This window comes from Talpa europaea (assembly GCF_964194135.1).
Source record: "Talpa europaea genome assembly, chromosome: 7".
Lineage (NCBI taxonomy): Eukaryota > Metazoa > Chordata > Mammalia > Eulipotyphla > Talpidae > Talpa > Talpa europaea.
In genome coordinates this window covers 2,596,600-2,623,663 of record NC_140074.1, presented here as the reverse complement: position 1 = coordinate 2,623,663, position 27,064 = coordinate 2,596,600, and the positions used below count along the sequence as shown (strand labels likewise).

General features: G+C 59.7%; 1 protein-coding gene across 5 annotated transcripts in view; it reads right to left on the bottom strand.

Annotated features, from left to right (window-relative positions):
• Positions 1 to 9,542, bottom strand: part of RAPGEF1 (Rap guanine nucleotide exchange factor 1) — a gene marked incomplete at both ends in the record, with an annotated part of 88,058 nt that extends 78,516 nt beyond the window's left edge. For all 5 annotated transcript variants that reach the window (XM_084236926.1, XM_084236927.1, XM_084236930.1 and 2 more), the window contains one exon: positions 9,482 to 9,542. In XM_084236926.1, the coding sequence (XP_084093052.1) occupies positions 9,482 to 9,542 (61 nt within the window). The remainder of the gene's footprint in view (positions 1 to 9,481) is intronic.
• Between the last annotated feature and the right edge of the window lie 17,522 nt (positions 9,543 to 27,064).

Below are 27,064 nucleotides of genomic sequence, written 5' to 3'. Positions count from 1 at the left end.
AGGCCCCTCCCATCCCGCAGGGCCAGCAGCCGAGTCCCTGCTCCTCCGCAGCAGGTACAAGGCACTTACCGGGACGCCAGCCCCTGCCAGTGGGGTGCAGTCCGGTTCCCCATCTTAGTCAAACACAAATGTCAACCACGACCTGCACGTTCAGAGCAGTTAATGGAGCTGGCGCCCCATGGGCGGAAAACACAGGACCAACTCTACAGGAGCAGCGCTTTTCATCTGTGCCTTTTGGTTTTCTTTCTTTTTTTTTTTTTTTAAGGATTTATTTACTTATTTATACAAGAACCGGGGTACAGACCAGATGCACGGGAGGGTGAGAGGATTCACCAGAGCCAGAGTGGGGAACAGAACAGGCAGACTGACTGAAGTACACTGCTGAGGGGAGCAGCGGGCGCGACAGGAGAGGTCTGCTGCGCCATGTGGGACCGTCCCTGGCCGGCTGGGAGCGCACCGGTGCTGCAGAGGCTGTAGGCAGCTTCATAGCTGCTCATCCGCTTGTGCCACCAGGGGAGGCCCACCTTTGGTTTTCTGATGAGATCAGAGGACTCATGTTTGGAGGTGCTCCTGATAGGCCGGGCAGAAGCACAAATTAGTGTGGTTATGCTAATTAAGCGAGGGGCTCCGCAGCCCCAGGACGGATGATTAAAGGAAATGAAAAGGGATGCGGGGGCTTGTGGCTTGGTCTCCTCTGGGCTGCGCTTCCAGAGCCGCCACCACCCCCATGCAGAGGCAGGAGGCTCAGGCCAGGGCGGACTGGGTCAGCACACCAGGACTTCCAAGTTTATCTTATCTGGGAGATGAATCAAGGGGGGCAGGAAGAGGGGAACCACATCCACCTGCTGGTGGAGCTCAGCGCCATTTGCATTACAGGACATGAGGATGCCGGATGACTTGTGTTTTTAAGTGTCACAAAACAGAAGCAACAGATGTGGCATTCTACCTGCAGCGCTGAGCAAAGATGGTTGAACTGACCCCCGAGAGTCACCCCAGGAGGGGATACTGAGGAGGCATCTCCTGGGATGCAGCAAAAACAGGTCTGCTAGGCCAGGCCTTGCTCTGGCTGTGGGGACAGTCCTCTGCCCCCCAGGCCGACCCAGAAGAGACCAGAGCCAGGCCTCCCCTGACCTGCCAACATGGCACGGGCTCATGAGGCTGCAGCTGAAGTGAAATCCATCTAGTCTTCCGATGAGTGATCTGTTGGGGGTTTTTTACTGACCTGTAAAAACCCATTCCCTGGGATTCGGTTCCCTCACAAGGAGAGAGAAACTGAAAGGAAGCACCTCGGTAGAGACCGCCCTTCCTCTGCGAGCTCGAGGTTTGCTTACCAGATGGCCATTTTCAAAGAAATGGTTGTCTTCGGAGCGGAAGGGGATATTAGGTGAGGACAGAATGTTTCCGCCGTGGGTGCCCCCACAAGGCTACCAGGAGGGTTCAGCCACACCCCCTCCACTGCAGGTGAGGAGCCGAGGCCAAGGAAGGCGTAGGGCTCGGGAGCTGGGATCCAGCCTGCCCAGAGAACCAGGGCGCCGTGTCCTCTGCCACTGCCTGCTCCCCGCCCTGCCCTGCCCATGTTCTCACGTCGCAGATGGGAAGACCAGGCCTCAGAGGGCACCGGGACATGGTGCTGACCAGGAGCTGCAAGGGTGGCCTTCTGCCTGCCAGCCCAGGCTCTCGCGCCCTCTGACGTGGGCGATCACTAGCAGCACAGGCAGAGGCCTGGCATCAGAGTCCCCCACTGCCCTCCGGGGCTGCTGACACTGGTGAGCACCCAGGCAAGGCTCCGCGGGCAGGCGGGTGGGGGTGGAAGAATATGTAGGTGGATGGAGGGATGGAAGGAAGGAAGGAGGAAGGACGGACAGATAGTGGGAGATGGGTAGGTGGGTGGGGACAGCGGTTTTTTAGACTAAAGGCGATTGCCACCTCACATCTCGAGCAGGTATTTTTAGCACATGCACCTCTGAAGCCGCCTCTGCAGCTGAGATACCAGAGGTGCTCTCAGAGGCGCAGCCACCTGTGCAGCCCAGCAGAGGCTGGAAAGCCCCAGGGGAACCCCAGGGTCCAGCCACGTGGCAAGGTTGCCTCCCAGCATCCTCCCTTGGCGCAGCAGGGGTCGAGAGCCAGGCCCCGAGCTGAGAGCCCAGGCCTAGACGCCCACGGGGCCAGAGGAGCCCCTGGAGAAAGGGAAGTAAGCAAGCGGTTTCCCAATGGCCTCTACTTCTCGCTCAGTGTGTGACTTGGGCAAATCACTTCCCCTCCTGCGATCTCCCTTGCTCAACAGTGAGGTGGGCCCAACACCTGTCATCTCTCCCTTGACAGAACTGGGGGTAATTAAGTGGTACCTTAATTAAAGCCCCAGCTCAGCGGCGGGCACACAGGAAGCCGCCATCCCCTCAGCTGGAAGTGCTGTGAGCCCAGTGCCTCTTCATAACCAACCAAACCAATAAACAAAACCTAAAACAGCAAAAACCCCCAAGGCCTGTGGAAGTGTTCTGAAAGCTATCAAGGGTTGGGTGCTTCTCCCCGAGATGAGGCGTAGTTAAGTGTCATGCAGCACTAGGGGCACTTAAAACCCACCAAGCACCCCAACACGGCAGGCTCGGCTCACAAACACTCAGCATTAGGAGGGTGCTGAGATAGGGTCGCCTCCTCTGTGGGGTCACTGCAGAGGCGCCGAGGCTCAGAAGCACGAAGTGATTAGTCCAGGGTCACTCTGCAGGGAGCAGGGCCTCCTGGCCCCCGCAAGCTGCAGCAGGATGGCCAGGAGGACCGGCGGCTGCCAGTGGCCCCGCCAGGCCTCAGTGGCACAGGGTCCCAGAGAGGCTGAGGCTCGTCTTTACCCAAGTCCCAATGGCCAAGAAAAACACGCTACCGCCGTCCACGGGAAGACAGCACACGGGGAGCGGTGACATGGACTGTGTGCTGAGCTGGCCGGACATGGTGGGGACCACAGGCAGGCCCCAGCTACTTGGATCTGGGACCTCACGCACAAAACAGAAACTCTGTGTCTGCAGTTCCTCCACGGAAAGAGACCAGCACCGCACCGCCTACCGAGGGGGAGGGGGTGCCGGCTCGGCCGTGCTAGCCGCCTGAGCCCGCTGTGCCGTGCCTGCTACTGCAAGGGGCGCCAAGAGCAGCCGACCCCACGGCCAGGCGCACTCACCCATCTATTTATTTATTCACCGCCAGCCAAGGAGAGCGGGCACGTGATTAACCACAGGCAGCAAATCAACGCAGCCATTATCTCCGACCGGAGGTTTGGCCTGGTTTTTTGCTGGCGTGTGTTGGGTTAACTCAGCCACTATTCATGGGGCTCTGTGTCCACACCCAGGCCTCCCTTCTCCCAGAGACCGCCAGCCCCCCACTCCTGCTCAAGGGGACTACATGTGCCAGGCTGCACCGTCGCCCACACCCACGGCACACATTTCTGAAAAGCTAGAAACCAAATGCCTGCGGCCCGCCCTCCTGGGCCGGCCTGGCCAGCGCCGCTACGCCCTCTCTGCTTTAAGAGCAGGGCCTCCTGGTCATCAAGCTGAGCCTGCAGGCCAGTGTGTGTGGCAAGAAGCAAGAAAGGTCCCCTCCAAGGGATCTGGGGAAGCAGGCCTTGGCGGTGGGAGGCGGGAACAGCACTTTAGAATGGTCCAGACTGCAGGTCAGCACTCGGGCCGATAGTAAAACGCATCTCCATTCACAGAGGCCCCCTGCCAGAGAAGAGGGGGCGACCAGAAGAACCCCCAGCCTGCCTCACCCGCTCCCCCGGAGGGCGTTACTGCACAGCCATCTCATAAACAGAGCTGACAGTGCAGCTGGTCCAGAATAACACGCCCTGGGCAGAGACCAGGACCCTGGCGCATGGCACCACTGAGCCAAGCTGGCAGGTGCCCTGGTTTTGAGCGTGAGGCAAAATCACCACTGCTCGATGCGCAGGAGGACTGCCTGTGCGCCCTCTGTTCCTGTGGCCCCAGGAGCCAGCACAGTCAGGACAAGAGCAGCTGGGACGCTGCAGGGCAGGGGGCGGGCCAGGGTGTGGGGCGCGCGGGCTAAGCCTCCCCACCTACCATCAGAAGCTAAAGCACAACACGCATGCAGACAGTAGCCTCCCTTCTGCGAGGTTCCACCTGCAGCGGCTCCTGCTACCTGTGGTCAACCCGAGTCTGAAAATACCGCGTACGGGGTATTTTGAGAGAGAGAGAGACCATGTAATTTTATTGCCCCATGTTGCCACAATTGTGTTATTCACTTCTTACTGTGCCCGGCAAGTTCAACTTTATCACAAGTGTGCAGCACAGGAACTAGGGCAGCGGGTCATGGGGGGCCACCAGCACGGGTCCCTGGGGCACGGCGCTCACGCTGTCACGGGGTGGCCGGCTGCAGGCCCCATCGGGGCGCCAACCTTACCAATTCACCAAGAAGCATCCTAGCTGGCCGCTCAAAACCCAGAAGCAGCTACGTGTAAGGGTGATTTTGGGGTTGGGAGTCAGAAACCTGAGTTTTTTCTGTGCGTTCTGAAGTGCCCGGTGTGCGCGCAGTGACGCTGCCCACGCTGGGCCGGGCAGCCCGCCCTCCCAGACAAGTGACGGAAGACAATCTGGGTTGACTTTCAACCTGCGGAAAGGAAACCAGGGCTTTGGTTTCTGAACTAGTCGACCAATATCATCCACCCGAAGTACTTTCGTGGGGCTTCCCGTGGAAACTACTGCCTGCCGCGGGAGGGGCGGCTGGGCCGAGAAGTGGGCTTTCCCAGCGAGTGCGATGCAGGACGGAGGGGGAGCCTCAGGCCGAGCCCCAATGGCCGCCCTGCCCCTCGCGGCTTCTCGCGCAGCAAGCGGCCTGCCGCGTTAAAGCAGCCCAGGGGAGCGCTCGTTTTTGTGTCACCCCCGTCACAGCACAGAGGGAGAAGGTGAAGCCCGAAAAGGAGCCACCCAAGGCTCCCATGCCGAGTCTCGGGGTGTCGTAAATGCCACGGCGGTGCCCTTAATAATTCACAAGCTGGGGTTTGTTTTCTTAATTATAAAACGGGCTTCGGGGCGAGGCGCGGGCGAGGCAGAGAACACCTGTCCCCACGGCGGGGCGCCGGGGTGGGGGGCAGTGGCCGCCGGCCAGGCCGCTCCTTCCAGTGCGTCATCTTATTATGGCAACGCGACACGCTGGGCTGGCCGGGGAGGCCCGGTCCGTGCCCGGCCTCTCCGGGGGCGGACTTGGAAGTGGGTTTTCTGCTCGTTCTCACGAGACTCAGGCGCCCCTCAGATCTGCCCCATGCCAGCCGCCTCTGCCTGCAGCTGCTGGGGGCCTGCTGACATCGGGCGGCTGTGGCGACTCTGGAAAGCATTTCGCGTGTGTGAGCGCCGCTCCTCAGCCACTCTCGGGGCTGCCGAGAAGACGGCGTCGCCAGCCCACACGCGCCGGGCTTTTTAGCTGAAATGTGATTTTTGTTTTGTTTTGGTTCAGCTCAGAAAAAAAAATGTAGATGCATGAAGAGGATTAAGCCAGAAAATGACGGTGTCTCCAGAAGCACGGAGGCTCGGCCGTGCCCTCGCAGGCAGAGGTGCCCTCGCAGGCAGAGGTGGGTCCCGGGACACGGCCCTCGGACTGTGACCCTGGCCGCTCGCCAGACTTCCCTGGACCTTAGCTGCCCGCAGAGGCCAAGTGAGGACAAGCGGAGCGACTCATCCGCCAGTGCTCTGAGGCCAGGAACTCGCTGAGATGGTCCAGACCGTTGTGATGTCACCCTGGACTGTGACCCCGGGATGGCGGCTGGGGCGCCCCGCTCCGGCAGCCCCCCGGCGGCTCATGGCGACTGCCCGCAGGAGGTGTCCTGAGAGCACGGGCAGGTGGGCTTGAGCGGCCCCAGGACGCATACGATGCCCCGTCTACACTGTGACCATAAGGACTGCGGGGGTGGGGGAAGTGCAAAAATTGGGAGGTGTTCAAGTGGAGCAATAAGCAGCAACCGCTGATCTAAGAGGACTCTTCTTGGTCAAAAAACCCCCCAAAAAACAAAAACCAAAAAAACCCCAAAACCCCCGCAGCCTGTGTCAGCGCTTGTGTAGCTGTTCTGAGAAAATACATAATAACCAAAAGTTACTATGAACGCCTCCCAGTCATTTACCACTAAAGCATCTTCCCACCTTTGAAAAACACAGGGCTCCCTGGTGGCCTAGGGGATAGTCTCAGGCTATCTCTGCTGCCGCCTGAGTTCAATCCCTGCCCAGGGAGCTACCCACATGGCGCAGCAGACCTCTCCTGTCTCCCCTCTGCTCCCCTCAGCAGTGGATTTCAGTAGCTCCGCCTGTTCTGCTCCCCACTCTGTCCTTGGTGAGTCCTCTCACCCCCGGCACCTCTGGCCTGTACCCCAGTTCTACACAAAAATAAATAGAATCTTTAAAGAAGGAAAGAAAGAAAAATAAAGCGCGGGGCCAGAGACACCAGAGGGATGCTGGCCTCGGGCACTGGGCAAGCTGGTGCCACCGAGGGCTTAACCCTAACCCTCAGGAGCAGCCCGGACACCCTCCACCGTGTGGGCAGATTCCTCGGAACCTCCCAGGCGCGCCCCACTGTGGTGTGGAGCTGGCCTGTTCACCCCTGCTGCCCGGGGCCCAGGACCACGCCTGCGAGTGGGTGCGGAGTGGGCGCTGAGCTAAGGCAGCAGGGAGTGAGCCAGCACAGGAAGGGCCGGGGCAGAGGTCTCCAAGTCCAGGGGGAAGCAGACAGCATGAGGGATCTCTTCAAGGAGGGGGCGCAAGGCAAACAGCAGGCGGCCAAGAGGGGCATGGGGCCCTGGAGCAGCTGCCCGATAGGACGGGGCTCGGGGCTCTCCGGGAGCGGGCCGTTCTTCCAGAGAATCAGATCTGGGATTGGTGGGCAACATCCTGATCATCAAAACGTCGACGGTCACTTCCTCTTGACACAACACCGCTGCCCACGCGTCCACCGAGGCCGACACCAGCCCTCGCGCTGAGAGCACAGGCCTGCTCCCTGGCCAGGGTCTCCGGGAGGCGGCAACAGGGCCCCGCTCCCACGCAGGCCTGGCCCTCTCCTCCCTCCAGGCTTCACACACCTCCCACCCCTCGTCCTCCTGGGAGCCAGGGGCCCGGGGGAGCCACCCCACCCTGCCTTGCCCAGCACTCCAGGCTCACCCTCCTCTGTCAAGCCTCACTGGGAGACCCTGCCACGCCCACCAGATGACGCTTGCTGCCTCTGGGGCCCGGGCTGCTCCACCCCACGGGACACAGCACGGGCTACGGCTGCCCTTCTGGGCCCCCAGGAAGTAGTGGGCCCTCAGCCAGGCCCCCAGGTGGGGAGAAAAGGTACCGAGGAGCAGCAGGGCACGCTCCAGAGACGCCCCCCAGGAGCAGAGGGTGGTCAGGCAGGTGCTGCGGCAGGCTGGGACCTGGGGTCTCAAAACACCCTGGTGGCCTTCAACCCCGAGGTGAACGCGCTGGGCTGGGTTTCGGAGAGCAGAGTCTGACCACATGCGAGCCGCTCTCGTGCCGCGTCCGTCCTGGGAAACGCCAGCTGCCGGCCTCCGGCGCGCTCCTCCACCCCAGAACCGCGCCCCGCTCACAGGAGTCTGGCCGTGCCGCCTCCTGTCCTTCCTCAAGGACCTAGCCATGGGCATCCAGAAAACTCCACGGAAACCCAGCAGAAGCCTTGTCGACGTGCAAGGCCAGTGCCGAGATAATGGCCAGTGGAAGCCACCAGGAAGGTGGACCCTTCACCCCAGGCGCGTCCCAGGAATCCCAGCAAAAGCCCTTGTGCCAGAAGGTGGGGTGGGGGCCCTTGCTAGTGCCGCCTGAGGGGGCACCCTGGGCCAGGCCAACCTCGGAACTTTCTTGCTAAGCTGCCTCTCCCCAAAGTGGCCTCGTCCTGCACGCCCGCAGCCCCTGCCGGGTTGTCCACTCTGCCCCTCTTCCCGGCCACCGAGGTCCCCTATCTTGTCTCCAGAGCCCTGCCCACGACAGGCCCCCCTCCCCACGGGCCTGGCTTGTCACAGCACAGCTCACGCACCTGGGTGGCCAGGTGGGGCTGGGGCTCCGGCATGCCCACCCTGACGTGTGTCGCCGAGGGCAGGTGCCTGCTGCGTCAGCACCTGCCGCAGCACCCGCAGGCCTGGGGAGCAGGGCCGGGGCAGCTCCCACATGGTGGGGCTTTCGTTTCACTTTTTACTCTTCGGTGATTTTTCAAGTGCCTTGGCGAGCGCACGTCCTGACGGTGGAGGAGACCTTCCTCCGGTTAGCTGAGTCTCCTGGCGGGGCTGTTCTCACGAGATGCCATGCAAGGGGGCCCCGACAAAAGCTGTGCCTGTTCACCTGAGGCCTTCCCAGAAGGGCACGTGTGCAGGGAGGTGCTCGGTCACCGGGCAACACCCCGGGCTGATAAGCAGAGAAAAACACCCCAGAAAAGACCTGAAACCAAGGGCCCGGCCCACAGGCAGACACCTGGGCTCGGGGTGGAGATGCAGCATTTCCAAGTCCCCTTGCTGAGGCCGGGGGGCCGGCCATGGAACCTGCTGGAAGCCAGGACCACAGTCCCCCTCACAGAGAACCCGTGAGGATTTAACAAGCATTTCACCAGAGCCCTGGCAGCGAGCAGGACACACAGACGCCCTCCGCAGAGGCGGCCGAGATAGCTTTCCTGTGCCGAAGCCTCAGCCTGCAGGTGACACCCGCGCGGTCTCCGGCCTCTCCAGCAAGTCTCTGGGTCACCCAGGGCAACACCGGCGAGGCCCGAAGGCGGTGCCGCCTACCCCGTTCTAGCCCACCTGTCCCTAGCGACCGCCGGGCTCACCTGGCACCAGGTGCCCCTCCAGGCCTGTCCCCAGGCCAGGCGCCCTGGGTGCCGCCCACCTCCGCGGGCTGGGCCTGCCAGGTGCGTGGACGCGCCTCGCGCCCGACTGAATCCCGGGAGGCTGTTCCCGGGGGGCGCGCGCCTGGCTCCTGGGAGGCAACTCGGCAGATTTCGAGGAGCACACAAAGAGCGGAGGCCGCCCCCCACCCCCGGTTCAGGCCCACCCCGCGGCGCCCCCTCCCACGAAGCCTGCTCGGCGGAGCCGGGGACGCGACGGGGGCCCCGAAAACGCCCAGGCGCGGAGCCCGCCGCCGCCGGCGCCCCGAGGCGGGCACTTCTGGCTAAATCTGAACTCGGGGCTCCGGGGAACGGCCCATTTCGGGGGGCAGCTCCCCGCGCCGCGGGCCCGGGCGACGGCGCGCTCGGGGGCTCCGCGCGGGACACGCGGCCCGGCCGCCTCCCCGCGGGGTGCGCGGGGCCGGGGCGTCCCGGGGCGGCCGCGGGGCCCGTGCGCCCCGGCGCCCCCCCGCGCCCCCGATCCCCCCGCGCCCCGCGATCCCCCGCGATCCCCCGCGCCCCCCGACCCGCGCCCCGACCGCAGCCGGCCCCGCGCCCCCCGCGCCCCGCGCCCCCCGCGCCCCCCGAGCCCCGCGCCCCCCGCGCCCCGCGCCCCCCGCGCCCCGCGCCTCACCTGCTTTCTCGATCCGGCCGGACATTTCCGGGCTGCGCCGGAGGCCGAGGCCGCCGCTCATCGGGCCGGGCCGGGCCGCGCGCAGCCCCGGGCCGGGCCGCCGCCCGCTCGCCGCGCCGCTCCCTCAGGCCCGCGCGCGCATGGCGGGCTCGGCCGCGGCCTGTGCGCTCGGCCCGGCGCCCCAGCCCGGCCGCCCCCGCCCGCGCCCGCGCCCGCGCCCGCGCCCGCCGCCGCCGCCCGGCTCCGTCCGCGTCCGCGCCCCGCGCCCGCCGAGCCCGCGCCGGCCCAGAGCGCCCCCTGCCGGCGCCCGCCCGCGCCCGCGCCCCGCGCCCGCCCCCCGCGCCCGCCCCGCGCGCCCCCTGCCGGCCCGGAGGCGCCGCGCCGCGCCCAGGCACCCCCCCAACACACACCCGCCCCCCACCCCGGGGAGCGGCTCCGCCCGCCCCCGCCGACCCCCGCGGGCTTCGCCCCGCTGCCCGTCGGCCCTGCGCCTCCCGCCCGGCGGGCCCTGCGCCTCCACCCGCGTCGTCCAGCGCCAGCGGCGGCCGCAGGGGGGTCCAGGGGAGGCCCCGCACCCCAGTCGCCACACCCCGGCCGAGATGAGCCTCGGCTGCGCGCTCGGCGGGTCTGACAGGGGCGGGCGGGCACCCCCACACCTGCCGTGAGAGCGACACCCCCGCCCGGGCTCGTTGCCTGCCCGTCCAGAGCCTGCGTGCTCCCCTCACACGGGACAGAGAGCCCCGGTTCCAGCCTCCGTTCCAGCCCCGTTCCAGCTGATCCCTCCCAGGGTCGCAGCCCCTGCTGGCCCATAGCCCACGCCCGGACCTGGATCCAACCCCCCACCCCCACCCCGCCTGGGTCTCAGCAGCCCCCCACTAGCTGAGTCACCTGACCAGGCCTAGGTCTGACACCCCCAGGGACTCAGGGCCACTGTGGGCCCCGAGCTCCAGGCCTGGGGTGGACGTGGCTTCCCCACACCTCAGACTCAGCAACCCCTCAGGATAGGAGCCGCCCGGCCAGGTCTGGGCTGGCCCCGCCCAGGACTCAGTGTCCCCAGAGCCCAGAGTCTACCCCACTCCAAGGTGTGAGTCCAACCCATTAGGACACCATGATGCCTGGGGCTCGTTTGACCTCCGAATGGGGGCCCTCTCCTGGGGTCTGCAGGCCTTTCTAACATGGGCATGAGGTGGAGAGAGTCACTGCTTGAAGGGTCCTTCTCAGGAATCATGTCAGGCACCACGGAGGCCCCCGAAACATACACGATCACGCCTCCTCCAGAGTGTGCACCATTACAGCCTATAAAGCAAATGTAAATAGCAGCAAGTTTTAGTGACAAGAGGGGTATTCACACATGGGGGTTCTCCTGCCCCTGCTCGCTGTTCTTGAACAGGGAGAAATAGTGTGAACCAACTTTGCCAGCTTCCTCTCCTGTTTCCCTTGAAATAGGACATTAAATAATGGGGTGACAGGGACGGGATCAGGGAGATGTGCACGGAGAAGGAAAAGCTGGTGGAAGCTGCAAGAGACTCCTGTCTGCATCTCCCGCTGATGCTGGGGCAGGCTGGCCAGAGAGGGCAGCCCCCTGTCCTGAGTTGGGCAGTGTCCTCTGGCGGAAAGGCACCGCAAGGCTGACACACATTGCTCCTTTGCAGCTGGTGAGGGCGGCTCAGGCTCAGCTGTCCTGCGGCCTCATCGCCAGGCAAACCTGGCCCTTGGCCCCAGCCCCACCTCCCCTACACTCCCAAAGCTGGCCCCTGTCTTCCTAGGCTAGAATTTTAGGTTCAAAATCCTGGGTGCAGAGTAGAAATGCAGGCTGAATAGTGGACCCAGTCAGGGGGCGGTGAGAGTAACAACGTGGATTTCATCGATCGTGACATATCCCATGGCCAGGGGTTTTCCAACAATAAAGAGCTTTACAAATGGACATACCTGTGAATAAGAGCCCTGTAGCTATTTAATAAAGGTCATGCACCGAAGGTGTTTGCAGCTACAGAACATGCACAGGGGAGGGAAGAGCAACAAATTCCTAAAGCTTTGTTCTCCCGCCTTGGGGCCATCTCTCCTGCTGCTCCTTCTGTCTAGAATATTCTCTCGCCTCCTCACCACCTGGTTGCTTCCTAATCATCTTTCAATTCTCAATTTAACTGTCACATCTAGGGGACCCTGCTTTGGCCTCCCCCAGTAGGATGGGCTCTCCGTGTTAATGAGGACACTTGGCTTTGTTGTCGGACCCAGCCTGGCTTGTTCCATCTAAAACCTGACATCGTAGCCAGCAGCTAGGGGTGTCTGAGACCAGCACCGCCACCTCCGGGCCCTGAAGCCATGACACTGTTCTGACTCTGCTCTCAAATGGGCTCTCCCCACTGTGGTGCCCCTGGTCTGCCTGCCAGCCCCACCCCCTGTGGACAAAGAGAGTCTCTCCCTGCGAGCCCTGGGGCAGACTCTGTATAAACGAGCTGGCGTCCAAGCCTCACCTTGAGCCAACGACTGCGGGCAAGAGGGTACGTCAATTGTCCAGGCCATTGTAGCAACGGCAAGGAAGCTCTGGAGTTGGTGTCCTAGGGCCAGCAACCAGGAAAGGGAGAAAGATGGTTCTCCAAGTGGTGTCGGGGAAGAGAGTCTGATGGGGCAGAATCCACAGAGGTTCTTGGCACCTGAGCTGGTTGTTGGCCTCCTGCCCTGCCCTTCTCTGTGGCTCGCACCCCACAGGCGTATCTGCTAAGTGCTGTCCCCTTCAGGGAGGTGGGCGCTCCCGGCGGGCAAAGGCTGTCTCATTTGAGCCTGTGGGATTTTGACTTATGGAGGTGACCGAGTGGTGAGGCAGAGGCCAGGTCACCGGAAGCACTTATTACTCGCGTTCCCCAGAAGAGGGGCGTGCCATGCCATGTAGGGCCACTTGGGGAGCACCAGGGGGTCAGGAGGCAGAAGCAGGATGGACGGGAAGGTTCTGACCGGGCCCTGGTTGGGTTTCTTGGGGACCGGCAAGGCAGGGTAGCGTGCAGGGTTTGGCACGGGCTGGTGGCTGGGAATGGAGCTCTCTAGGCCGCCTGGGGTGACTTAGAGAGGGCGAGTTTGGGCTTGGCGGGTGACAGTCCCAGAAGGTGGTGCTTGGGGTGACAGGCGTGGTTGGTTTGCACACAAGACGAGCTTCTCTTCCTAGCCCTAGGCCCTGGCTGCTTTGAGCCGGGGGTCCTTCCCACCGGGGTGCTGCTTCCTGGCTTTTGCAGTCAGCATTCAGCTTTCAGAACAGCGGGGTTCCGCGGGAGAGGGTGCAGGCCGCCAGCGTAGGGCCCGGGCTGCTCTCGGCCGGGGTGCGGGGGCAGCTCCCGGACACCTGCAGGCCAGCTGGAGATCAGGGCTTGAGCACACCTTCGCGCAGGTCGGGGAGGAGGAGGTGGAGTCCGTTATAATAGCGGGGAGCCCCCCCGCCCCCCGCAGGGCGCCCGGGCTGGCGCCTTCGCAGGAACCCCGGGGGTGCAAGCCCAGAGCCCGGAGCTCTTGCTGGTCGGGTGCCCCAGGCCCCGCTTTATAACAGCGGAGCAAAAAGGGGTGTTTATTGAAAGCCACGTTGGGGGGGCCCGGGGATAGACGGGCGGCCCGCCCCGGCGTCTCCCACAGTCCGCGCCCCGCCCCGCTCCGCCCCGCCCCTCGGAGAGACGCTCTGATTGGCCCAGCCCCAGCCGGGCTCCACCCCTAGACCAATGGGATGGCGGGTGGGCGGGGCCGGGGCGGGGCCGGGACGTGCTCCGGCCCGGCCTGGTCCCGGTCCCGCGCGCGTCGCTGGGAGCCTTGGCCGGTGGCCGGCGGGGCGGGCGCTGCGGGCCGGGCGGGGCAGCGACCGGGGTGCCCAGCTCTCTGCGCGGCGGTTCCCCAATCCCTGCAGACAAGCAGCCCAGGCCGGTCACCTGCTCCCTCCCGCTGCAGGTGGGCCCCCCTGGAGAGTCACTAAGCAGGAGACCCAAGGGCAGGACTTTGCTCTGGACCCCAGAAGACGCCAGACTCCCGGGCTGGCTGTGGCTTCCTCACTGTTTTGGTTTGCAGGTGAACGAGCTGCTCCCCGTGGGGGAAATGCACTGGTTTTAAATCATCTGTGTTGTAAAACCATTTGTTCTGGAACAAATTCAGTTGGAAAATTGAGGAAAGGTGTGTGTGGGGGGATGCAACCCAGATGAAATCCACTCTCCTATCAGGTCCCGGGCCCCCCCCCCCCACCATGCTCACTAGGTAGGCGGTTGTCATGTCAGTGTGGAACATCGGGAGGCCCACAGAGAGGACAGGCCGTTTCTGTGACTCTGGGCATTAGTGATTTTGTTTTTGCTGCAATTTTGCTCATAATTCATTCTTGCAAACACGAGGCCATAATTCATTCTTGCAAACACGAGGCCCGCCTTCTCCCAGGCCCCCGGCCATCCAGGGCCTGATCCTCACCTGGTACCAGTGCACAGGACCCCGGGAGATGTCCAGAGTGTACCTCAAAAGCTGGGGCAGGTGCCTGGTCATCCGCTCATCATCTCAATGGGTATCTCCCCCAGATCCCAGCAGGGGGGCAGCAGATTGACTGGTGCGGATTAGACGAGTTATATACCTCCCTTCTCTGAGCTCAGAAGCAGCTCTGGAAGGAGTGCGGTTTCACACACAAGGAGACCACAGCTGAGGACTCAGTTAAAACGGGTGGCAGAGCCCCCAGCAGACGCCTGTCAGCCACAGGCCTGGGCTGCGTTTCCTCTAGCGATTTGGCAAACCTTACAGATGGCCTGTTTGGTGAAGAAATTGTACAAGAAATGTAGTAAACAGTAGTGAGCAAACAGCCCGTGCACACACAAGCTCTTCTGCCCCCTGGTGAGCGTTTTTACAATTCTAAACAACTCTTGCTTGTCTTTTCAAAAATTCCGCATACTATATTTTATAAATCTGTGTTATGACCCAAAATGTGTCATAATTAAAAAAAAATACAAAGCATAAAAGGGAAGTGGAAGCCCCCCTTCCACTCCGGGGAGGTGACAGTTGAATGGACATCCCTCTAGACTTTTCCCCATTAAAAATATATCCAGGCACACATGTATGGTCTCAGTGGCTTAACCGGCCCCGCACTGGTGACAGGCTGGCTGAGCGCTCCCAGGCCCACTTGCCAGGTTCCTCTCTCCCAGGTTCCTCTTACAGGTGGGTGTGGTCAGGGGTTCACTTTCCTGACAACGAAAAGTGGCTGAAATCATGACAGCCGCTCCCCACAGAAGCCCCCACACCAAGCCCCTGCTGTCTCTCCTCCTCCTGCCGTGAGCAGGTGTTGAAGATGCGGGGAGTGTGGGTCCCTGAGTGCTTGTGTGGAGCAGAGACTGCCCTTTTCCAAGGACTCACACAGGGCAGGGACGTGAGCGAGAGCTGAGGCTGGCCTGGAGTTGCTAGAGGAGTTAGCCTCGCCGTCCAATGCAGCCTACGACTCGGATTTTTCATTATGTGTACAGGTATCTCATGTCTTCCGTCATCATTTGTCACTTAACAGTTTCGGCCAGCGGCAGACCGCAGCTAAGATGGTGGTGGGATAGACTGTGTCACCCGGCCCGGGCGTGGGAGGTGTGCGTGGTAGATTTGTGTGCTTGCACTCTGACACACACGACCAAATTGCTGAGCCAGGTCCTTCTCAGAACAGGTGCCTGTGGTTAAACAAGGCCCGCTTGTGCATGCACAGCTGCCCACCACTCTGTCAGCTGCCCAGCAGTCTGTGTGTGACCATTCCCTTCTTGTTGGGCACTTATGGCGTTTCTATTTTATAATCTTATAAATAAAACTGCCAGCAATGTGAAGGCCGGTGTATGCTGGGCTGGCACTTTGCTTGGAAAGGTCCTTTCTCACCATCATTTTAGAGGTGCGTGCACCAACCCCACCCTGAGCTGCAGACCGTCCCTTGCATGACCCTCTGTTCTCATGGGTGTCTGGAGAGGCAGCAGAGTGCAGTGTTTAAGGCCCTTGAGGAGAGAACCAGGTCCAGGTTCTGGTCCCTCTCCTTGCTAAGCAAGCTGGTGCGAGTCCTGTGACACTCACCTTCACTTTGCTCACCTGTGGGGTGGGGGTGGGGTGGGTAGTGGCTGCTCCCTGAGCCACCTGTGCCAAGGGAGAGACAGGAAGCGGTGCTGTGGTGTGTGCCCAATTTCTCCCATTAAACTCACCAACCACAGACTCAGACATGGACCCATATACCCCTAGGTTCTATAAGGGCACACCCTGAGGGCATATAAGGACACCCCCAGGCTTTATAAGGATACCCCTTAGGGTATATAAAGGCACCCTTGAGGGTATACAAGGGCACCCCCAGGTACTATAAGGGCACCCCCTAAGGTATAGAAAGCCTGCCCATCACACTGAACCAGCAGTCGCTGCCGACCACAGCTGCTCTGCCTTCTGACCTGAATCCTGGAGCCAGGCTGTGCTCCCGAAGGAGGACCCCACAGCCCCTGGCAGAGTCAGGGCCTGAGCATCCTGGGGACCCATCCCAGCTCGGGATTTGGTGAATGGCTCCACCCTCTTGTCCACTGGATTTGCCACCAGTCCCGATCTGTCTTTACCTCTGTCCTTGCATGTGCTGGTGACTTCCCAGAAGGAGACCCTATGGGTCCCTGGGGAAGGTTGGGAAGCACAAGAAGCAGAGAACATCTGGGCGCAGAAGAGGGTGGGGCTTGGTAGGGAGTGGGTGCAAGAGGACATACTCTCCAGGCATCTAAAGGCCGTGCCTACAGGGTGCATAAGGGCTGGCTCCACAAGGGGTGGTGAGGGCGGGGCTGGGAGCACAGGGCTGTCTCCTTGGCATGCCTGAGTCAGGGCCAGAGCGACCCCCAGCTGTCTTGGGCGGCCCCACCCCGCCCCCGGGACAGCTGGTAGGCCGGGTCCAGCAGGCGGCCTCCTTTGAGACGTCAGCTGTTGCTTCTGCGGCTTCTATTTTTAGCTGGGATGAGATGATACAAACGCACACGTAAGCCCCCAGCTATGCTCTTGTCCACGTCCAGCTCAGGGCCACCGACACCGCTGCACAGCCTCTCCCCCAGGTCCCCTGGATCTTGCAAAAGGGAAGCGTCCCCATTCAGCACAGCTCCCCCCCTTGTCCCAGCCCCTGGCACCCGCCACTCTCCTGTGTCTCAGCACACCTGGCTGCTGCGGGCGCCCCGGGAGGGGGAGCCTGCAGCGTCTGTCACCCGCGCCCGACCCCCTGCCGGCATCTCGGCCTCCCCTCCACCGTGCAGTGGGTGCTGGGATCGCCTCCCTTCCAAGGGGCCTTACACTGGCTGCACAGCCCCGCTGCACTTGCGGATGTCTGGGCCACAGGTGGGTGGGCCCAGTGAGCTCCGTGCGTCTGCAGGTGTGTAAGAAGCTGTGCCGGGTGGGCGTGTGTGACGTCACATGACATCACAACCCGGACGCGATTCTCGGCGCCCCATCACAGCGCATGCCTGGCTGTGAGCGGCCCTCCCAGTGGTGGACCCGCTGTCTATCTGGACATTGGGGCGGCCTCCACCTCTCGGCTCCTGGGACTAAAGCTCCATGAACGTGGCTTGCGAGTGTGTCTTGGAGAAGCTGCTCTCCATTCTGGGAGCAGAATTGCTAGACACGGATGGTCTCACTCATAGCAGGAATTTAGAAAACCTAAATAAGGGGCCAGGAAAAAGACTACAATAAAGTAAAAATCAAAATCAACAAGCAACAAGCAACTACAAACTAGAGACACACTACGGGGCGGGGAGAAGGGAGTAGGATCAAATCAAGGGGGTGGGGAATTGTATGGGGACTACAACCACGATGAAAATGCACACATGGTGCAAAAATGAAAAATGATGTAAAAAATAAAATAAAATAAAAAGAATTGCTAGATACGTGGTCACTGCAGTTTTTTAAAAAAAATATATTTTTAAATATATTTTATTTATTTATGCATACAAGAGCTGGGGTGCAGGCCAGAGTTACGGGGGGGTGAGAGGACTCACCAGAGACAGAGTGGGGAGCAGAACAAGCAGATGTACTGAAACACACTGCTGAGGGGAGCAGCGGGGATTCAGGAGAGGTCTGCTGTACCATGTGGGGAGCTCCCTGGCTGGGAATCAAACTCGTGCTGCAGAGGCTGGTGATTGCTTCACAGTGCTGCGACCTAACCCCTGCGCCACCAGGGAGGCTCTATTTGCAGTTTTTTAAGCAAGCGCCATACTGTTCCCCCTAGAGGCTGGACCATTGTACATCCCCAGAAGAGGGAACAAGGTGGCTAACTTCTCTATATCCTCCCCAGCACTTAATGGTTTCTGTGCTTTGAGACCAGCCATCCTAGCGCGTGTGGACAGGCCACTCAGAGCTCTGGCTTTATTCCTCTTACGTCTCGTCTCCCAGAGCACCCCGGTCTCTGCATCACAGACCTCGGCCCTGAGAGTTCTCAGCTCTGTCCGGCGGCGACTGTGCAGTCACCAACCAAAACCTGAGGCAGTTTTGACTTGTCAAAGTCCACGTACTGAAACCTGGCCCCGAGCGGGCCTGGTCCGCGTGGCCGGGTTGCCGCCCTCGCTGAGGCACACAGGATGCTCGGGGCCATCTCGCGCACCGGGACGAGGGCAGTGGAGCAGGACTAAGCCCGGCGGGTGGCCCCCTGCGCCCCCCCCCCCCCGCCCGCCTCTCTTCCATCTGCCTTGAATTGTGTGCCGTCGTCGTGTGGGGTTTTCTGATCCCCCTCCCTCCCCGGAACAAGGCACGTAGGCAAAAGTAAATGAGAAATTGAAAGCAAGTGGTCTGTGGTATCATTAGCTGTCTCTGCCACAAGCTGCCGTCATCGAGAGTATTCCGTGAAGTCTCAGATCTGTGGCAGGCCCCAGTCTTACTCATACCTGCACATTCTCGCTCTGCCCGGCAGCCCCCAGCCACCATCCCTGCCTGCAAGGGTGTGTGGGGCGGGTCATGTGTTAGAACCCCCGCCGCCCTCCCCGTGTCCCTTGTCCCTCCCGTGTCCTCTCTCCCTGTGTGCTCTCCCCAGCCTTGCAGGGCTCCAGGCAGCTGGGCCTTCTTCCCGCTTCCGCTGGCCACCTCCTACCAGCGCCCCCCCCCAGTCCCCTCGCGTTCCCCACCCCTCAATGATCCTCCTCATCTTTCAGTTTATAAAGTGACCAGGGCCTCCCGGTGGTGCAAGGGGTTGTCTCAGCACAAAGAAGCTGTCCACAGCCACTGCCCCATGAGCTCCATCCCCGGCCCGGGAGCTGCCCACATGGCGCAGCAGACCTCTCCTGTCTCCCCGCTGCTCCCCTCAGCAGTGGATTTCAGTCAATCTGCCTGTTCCGTTCCCCACTCTGTGCCTGGTGAGTCCTCTCACCCCCTACACCTCTGGCCTATACCCCAGTTCTTGTGTGCATAAATAAATATAAACATAAATCTTTAAAAAAATAAATATAAATCTTAAAAAAAAAAGTACAGTGATCACATGTTTGCTGTGCTCTCCCTCACCCACCTGACAGAAGTCAGGAAGGAGAAATGAAAAAGGGAAACTCGCCCAAGCCTGACAGTTGTGTGGTGACCGCTGTAACTGTTGTAGAGCAACCCCGATACAAAACGGGGTGCCTGACTGTGGGTCCTCACCCACACGCTAAAAAGGACTTATCAATGCTCTACTGCAGGCACACGTGAAAGGTTCATAAAAGGTTTATTGACAAGGGCAGGGGAAATGAGGAAATGGACAGCTCTGGGAGAAAAGTGGGAGACAAAGTTTTAAATGAGTCCTCCCCGATCCGCCGATCAGGAATCCCAAAATGGCACCTGAGAGCTGCCGCCAGCCAGGAGCCGGGAAGCCAGGAGGCGAGCGACAGCGAGCCCCCCAAGGCCCACGTGTTTGGTTTTTATACCCAACCTGGCTACCCAACTCCACCCTCAGGTCCCAGCCACCCTCCCCTTGGTGGTGAGGGGATTTGTCTTTCCCAGGGTCCTGATGGCTCTAGTCTGGAGTGGGGGTGGGGTCCACAAAGCCTGTATGGGATTAGCGCAGGACATCCTTTCCCCCTAACATAACCAGCCTGGCAGGGAGTCTGTCAGACCTGCTGCCCTAAGCGCGTGCCTTGGAACACCAGCCCTGAGACGCGGCCCTTAGGAAAAGCAGCCAAAGATGGCAGAGGTGAGGCGCGCCGCCCCGAGCACCGCAGCGCAGCAGCAAGGCAGAGGCGCCGGGCGAGCTGGGTTTAACCAAGTCTCCCTTGTAGGGAAACACTATCTCAGGGGCTTTTCCATAGCTGACCCCACATGCGTGCACGCGAAAAGGCAAAATCTTAAAAAAAGTTAAAAAAATCAGATTATTAGTAAATTGCCCTTTTGTGAGTTTTTTCTACTCAGTATGTTATGGACATTTGCAATATTAACCAGTACAGATACAGCATCAATGCAACTTTTAAATCAATTTCTGACATACCATGAATAACACAGGAAGAGAGAACCCAGGAGAGCCTCACAAGCATGCTTCACTGGTTTTCGACTCTGTTGCAAAAATAATCCAGGGGAGAAAGCCGGCTTGTTTGAGAAATTGTCCTGGGACCTGTGATCACCTTTCTGCAAAAATAAGGACGTCTCCTTGAGCCTCAGACCGTTTATAAAAATTAGCTTAAAATGATCACAGCCTTAAATGCAAAATGTCAAACTATAAAACTTCCAAGGGAATAAAAAGACGATAGCATTAGGACAAGAAAGGTCCTTTAAAGGGAATGGAAAGTCAAGCTACAGGTGGGGAGAAAATATTTGCAAACCACATATCTGCTCAAGGACCGGCATCTAGACAATATAGAGAAGTTTTCAAACTCAACATTCAAAACCAAACTATCCAGTCATAAAATGAGTGCAATACATACACCATTTCCCTGGCGTCACCACTCGCCATGAGCAAAATGAAAATGAAAACCGCGAGATGCCCCTATGCACCCCTCAGAATGGCTAAAATTTAAAAAAAAGTGAGAACAACAAATTCAAGTGCAGATGCAGAGTCAGCGCTACTCGTACACCGTGGGCGGAAGGTCTGCCGGTGCGGCCCACCAGCAAAGTGGGGCAGTTTCTTGCAAAACGACACGTGCAGCCATTATACCAGGCAGCCCGCTGGGCGCTGACCCGTGGGAGCTGGTCACAGCGCTGCACGCGCAGGAGCCTGACGGCTGCGAACTCCCGGGCCGCCTCCCAGCGCAGAATGGGTTAAACAAAAAGTCGGTGCCGACCACTGGAATACGCTAAAGGAGTGAAGCGTGGACCCCTCCACAACCTGGGTGACTGGCCAGAGAACAACGCTGAGTTAAAGAGGCCTGCCCCCCGGGGTGACATGCCGAGTCATTCTGCCTGCAACACACAGTCTGCCTGGAGGGAAAGAACCGTGGAGACAGAGGCCGAGGTTGCCAGCAGCTAAAGAGCAAGAGGAGCTGTGACTCTAAGAGGGGACAGCCGGGTGGGCAGGGTGGGAGCGGCCCCCTCCCGTGTCCGGGCGCAACTGCCGGAGCGATGCTTGTGAATACTGAGCCCCGCGACACTGCGTCCATCGCAGGACATCGCCACCAGGGCATCGACGTCGACTGTATTAATAAGCAGCGAAAGTGAGCCTGATGAAGCCGACGGTTTGACCACAGGCCGTGTGGTCATCCTGGCGCGGCTGCCTTCCGAGCACCCTACGGGACAAGGGCGCCGGGTGAGGGGCACCTGGAATCGCTCTTATTTCTTTCACCTGCGTGTGAATGTCCCGTTACCTCAAAACAAAACACCTTTCAAAACAACATCACGAGAGCATTTAGACGGTGACAAGCAGGTTCCCAGCCCCCGGGGGGCGGCCTTATTTCTAAGCTGTGCTGTGTCTCCCTGGGGGGAGGCGCCGCATTTTATTGGAATGATTCCAGATTGTTAGAGTTTACGTGGTGCCTAATTTTCACCTTTACGATCATGTTGTTATGAGCATCCTCGAGTAATATCTTTGCGGGAAGTGACAATTCTGGGTCAGGAAATGCACATGTGCAATGTTGATACACTTGCCACGTTGTCCTATAGAAAGATTGTAGCAATTTACACTTTCCCTGACAGGGTCACCCTCTGACTGCACCAATCTGCTGCGCTCCACACTAATCCACACTTTAAATTAAAAAAAGGGCACAGCCAATCAAAAGGCTGGGTAAACTTTGTTTCTGTGTTGCACACAACACCGGGTGTCAGGGGGAGAAACAAAGGTTCTCTTACCTCATGTATCAGATTCCTAAGCGCAAACACATCAACTCATTACTTCGATTTTTTTTATAAAATGAAATGACAACGCTCCAGACTTAAAAAAGATCAACGCTTCCTCGTTTTCATAAAAAGAAGCCTTTTTGAAACCCTTCCATTCTCATGTTGGCGCTTCTGAAATCCTCACGTTTCCTGGAGGGGAAGAGTTAGTTTTGCCAAGCTCGGAACGGGAGCATGAGAGCTGAAAGGGCCAGGGGTGCACGTGGGTGGAGGGGGTGTAAATAGTGGGTGCGGGCATCGCTTGGTGGGAAACTCAGCCTGGGCAGAGTCCTGGCTGGGCCCCTGTGTGGTCACCGTGGGCCGGGTGTTCTCTTGAACCTGTGCTCTGGGGTGGAAAATGCTCTGGGCCGTTGTGGTAAATGCTCTTGCTACAGCAGGAAGCCTTCAGCAGAAGGAGCCGGCAGGGGCCCAAACCTGGTCCAGGGAAGGCCAGCACCAGAGACCGAGCTCTGCACCCCCCTGGGGGCTGGCCAAGCCACTGTCACCAAGGCCATGCCTAGCTCAGCAAGGGAAAGTGACTGTGACCAAGTGCATAACACAGTTCCTGCCCACGTGCTGTTGTGCCTGCTACTTCTCAGCCAGATGAAGCAGGCAGAGGCAGTTTTGGCCAAAAGGCTTCAAATCCCCCCGCTTCTCCCAGCCCACACTATTTGATGCTCTAAAGTCTGACCCCACTACCAGAATGTGCCTCCCTGCAAAATCCACGAGCCAGAACGCGCACACACAGCTTTATTCCCTTTAATTAAAATAGCTTTTATTGCTTTTTTTCCATGTTACAAAAGTTAAAACACTCTCATTGTAGAAAAAAGTGTAAAAATACAGATAAGCAAAAAGATAGAGGCAAAAGAGCCACGATCCTATTCTGCAGCTTGAAACTAGGAAGTCAACTAAGAAATTTCTAGAAGGGCAGATATCTAGGAGGATTGGTTTCTGACAACAAAGGCCAGCACGCCTGGGACCTGCCTCACGTGTCATCACCACAAGGCCCATAGTCTCTCCACTGCCCTGCAGGTGCCACCCTCCCTTCCCCACTGACTCTGGGCTTTCATTTTCTTTCCAGATTATATCTAAGGTTTAATAGACACAGAAACCAGGACACTCCTAAGTGTAGCTTCATGATTCACCATGTCCCACCCCACGCCTCCTTGATGCCCCTCCTAAATCAGAACCCCCTCCCCGAGGTGACCTCTGTTCTGACCTCCACGGTGGTCACTTAACCTGATCTTGCAACTTTCTGTGAATTGGAAGTTCAGGTCTTTGCTTTGTTCGGCGTGATGGCTGGGATTTTGGTCAACATGATGTCTGTCTTTTTTCTTAACGTTATTTTCTGAGACAGAATCATCTTTTGCTCAACACACGTCTGTGAGACTCACTTTTGCATGGAGCTCTTTTTCGCTGCTGTCCAAAGTCTCACCCCAGGAAACGTATGTGTCGGCTGCACGTTGTTCATCCACTCCACTGCTGATGGCGGCTGGGGCTGTCTCTGGGCTTCAGCCATTAATGCAAACCCTTGTGTGTTCTTGTGCCTGTCTCGTGGTGGACATCAGTGTGGGTTTCCAGGTTTCCAGATACGTGCCCGGGAAGGGAATTGCTGGGTCTTTGGGTAGATGTGCATTTAGCTGTAGTAGGTGTTGCCAAACATCTCCCCCAAGCAATTTATCAGTTTACACTTTCTGGCTCTTGGCTTTCAGAAAGTGTGACGGTGATGGTGGTGGTTGTGAAACATACCTGGAAGGAACGCCGGCATTTCCCAAAACTCCTGCTTTGGATTTGCAGGTGGCGGGGACACGGTATGTGTTGGAGTTCTGTCTTTCAGCTTTCTTTCTCACCTGTTTATGCCGCCTCCACCCGGCACACGTGCGTGCGCGCACACTCACACACACACACACACACACACACACACACACACACACCCCTGCACAGAGGCACCTACTCCAGGAGTCCCTGCTTCTCTAACCCAAGCTGATTTCTCACACCCCCTCTGCCCAGCACCTGGTAAGGTCCCGCAGGCCACCAGCAGTGGCTGGTGTCGGTCCTGATGGGACAGGCTGTGGTCCTTCCCACAGCACCAGGGTGATGGGACGAGTCACGGCCTGAGCACGCGGCCACCAGAGGGCGGCAGAGTCCCACGGAAGGGCGGCGGCCGGCTCCCCGCCCAGGGGCCCTGGAGATGGGTCGAGAGGGGAGCCCCGTCCATCCCGAACCTGCTTTTCTCCTGACCTCATGCCCTTGGTGCTGGGCTGGCACTGGGGAGGAAGCCCGTGGCTGCTTGGCTACTGTTGCTCACGATCTTTGGAACCTTGGGAAGATCACCCCACCCCCGGGCCTCAGTTTCCACACCTCTAAATTAGCAAGAATAATCCTGCAACTAATTTTGTGGCTTCAGGTGAGGTTTAATTCTAGTCACCAATAGTCGTAGTGGTAACGGGCAGTCACTGTCATCTCTTGAGTGATCTTTTGCTGCACACTGGGCTGGTTTTCTGGAACAATCTCTCCTGTAATCCTCATAATCACTCTCTGAAGAGCTGAGAGGACTTTGAAGCATGACCCTGAGCCCTGGCAAAAGCCGGGTGTCCTGCTGTGTCTGCGAGACTGACTCTGGCTCTGTCCACCACCAAAGCCACTGTCACTGTCCCGGGGGACAGACGAGTTGTAGTCTGACCACAGAACCCCTGGCCAGTTCCTGGGCAACACCCACCGGCCACTGTGAGGCCTGAGACACTGGGGGCCCATGCGGCTGTCACCCCCGCCTCTGCTGTCACCGGTCCAGCCACCGTGGCCCTGGCAGTGATGTCAACCGGGGAACCCCACACCCTCACCCCTCAGAATCCGCTTCCTCCCGGGTGAGAAGGGATTCTTCTGGGAGGTGCCTAGAGGCACCCCTGGGAGGTGCCTAGAGGCCCTGGGGACCAAGGGGGTGCAGGGCCGGGGGCCTAGGTGGGGACCGTTCTCCCCACTACTGCCAGGGCAAGCCTTGGATACTGTATATATTTTATTCTAAAAAAGAAGTTCTGATGCTGAAAGTCACCAAAAACTGCTTCAAACCACCAGACTAGATCATTCCCGAGGTCCCTCCTAGCTCTAAATATTTGATGAGAACCTTTCTTGAACTTAGATCTATTTTTAGCTGGGAAGCTCAATTTACCTTTTCCCTACTGGGTGCAGACTTCCTTTCTGCATGTGTTTTGTTTTCCTAATCTTAAGAGTTTCTTTCTCGAATTTCGGGCACACCCCTCCACCCCCCTCTGTCCCCTACGTCCGCCAAGTCCAGCTCAGACATCCCCAGGCCACCCGAGGTCTCTGTCCCGCTCAGTCTTCCTGCGTCTTTACAGCCGCCCGGCCTCAGGCCCACACCCGACCCCTCCCTGCTGGGGCTCCCCTCGCCACCCCCTAACGTCATAACCTGGCCCTCCCCTGGCCCAGATGCCAGCTCTTTCCCAGAGAGCACAGGAAGCCTGGGTGGGCTCCGGGAGGCGCAGGGTCTCAGAGGGCACTTAGGCCGCTTCCTGGGCAAGAAGGAAGCGCTTCGTGCGCAGGGCCCGGCTCTGCCCCGCGGCTCCGGCTGACTCCCCGCCGACTCCCGCCCTCCCGCCAGCACAGCGGCAAATGCACTTTGTTTTAATAAAATCCACATTTAAAACCATTTTCAGGGCATACTGGGAAGGCGTGAGTTTGGCCCCCGGCACACTGGGGAGCCTTCTCGGGGCCACCTGCCCCCGCGGCGAGTGGGGCCGGCCCGCCCTGCCTGTGGCAGACCCTGCGGTGAGCATCTCCTTCCGTCTGGGGGGGCCTCTCCAGAGGCCGCCGTCCTCAAAAGGACAGGGTGCCCTTCGCAACCAAGTCTGCCCCGCCCCCGCCTAAGAATGAGATGATCAGCTGCTCCAGCCGATCCATCCCCGCCGCCAAAGTCTGTGATGTCCCAGCGCAGCGCCTGCTGTCGGGAGGGGGCTTAGGAACTCCCAGCGGCGCCCAACATTCGGCAGCGAACTGCAGTTGGGGAGCAGCGTGGCCTCGGCGCTGGAATGCAGCAGGAGCAGGAGCGGGGGACTGGAATGAAATCCACATCGTTGCTGGCTCTTGAGGCCACGCTGGAGCCCGTGCCCCGCTCCCCGGCGCCCCCATCAGCAGGTTACACCCCACCCACCGCAACAGGCCGGCCTCCTGCTCCCCCCAGCCCAGGGAGAAGCCGGCTTCTCTTTGTGCACGACCTCTGTCCCCCAGTGGCTCCAGCGCCCGGCTTTGCCTCCCCTCTAGTCTAGGCTTGGTGGTCAGGGATCCCCAAAGCTCGCCTGCCAACACTCCTCTAGGAACTCTGCTCCTCACGGCCTGGGGCGGCAGAGCTCCCGGTGACCCAGTGTTCGCATGTCGCTGCGGCCTCCGCGCTGCCTGAGCTCGGGTCAGGCCGCCCGGCCCTCCCTGTGCCCGCCCACCGCCCAGCAAGTGCGCGGTGGAGACATGAGGACGTCAGCCGCGAGGCTCTCTGGGCAGTGGACCGCGGGGAGGGGCCATCTCCAAGGTTCTGCCTTCCCCAGGAGACCTCCTGGGTCCAGCCCGGGAGCAGGTGTGCGAGGGAAACCTGGAGAGCAGAGACAGGCCGTTGCCGGGGGTGAAGGTGACCCTGAAACCCACCTCTCGGGCCTCCCCAGTGGTGCAGTGGATTGAGCGCAGCGCTGGGAAGCTGTCCGCAGCCTCTGCAGCGGGGGTTTGATTCCCAGCTGGCCAGAGAGCTACCCACATGGTGTGGCAGACCTCTCCTGTCTCGCCTGCTCCTCCCTCAGCAGTGTTTTTGGTCCTTCTGCTGTTCTGTTCCCCACTCTGTCTCTGGTGAATCCTCTCACCCTCCACACCTTCGGCCTGTACCCCAGTTCTTTTTTTTTTAAAGATTTTTAAAAATTTATTTATACAAGCACTGGGTACAGTCAGAAGCGCGGGAGGGTGAGAGAATTCACCAGAGCCAGAGCAGGGAGCAGAGCAGGCAGATGGACAGAAATACACTGCTGAGGGGAGCAGCGGGCGGCAGGAGAGGTCTGCGCGCCATGTGGGACACTCGCCGGCGGCCGGGGATCGAACCGGCGCTGCAGAGGCTGCGGGCAGCTTTGCAGCCTAGTGCTCAACCACTGCGCCTCCAGGGGAGGCCCCCCCCAGTTCTTGTATAAATGAATCTTTAAAAAAAACAAAAAATCCCAATGTCTCTCTGGTGGGCGTAGCAAAGGCTTTGCAACTCGGGGTCGTTCCTTTATTCAACCCACACACACCGACCCCCTCACACTGACCATCCACATGGGCCAGGCTCTGCTCCAAGGGGTCTACCTGGAGCGAAATGGGCAGACTTGC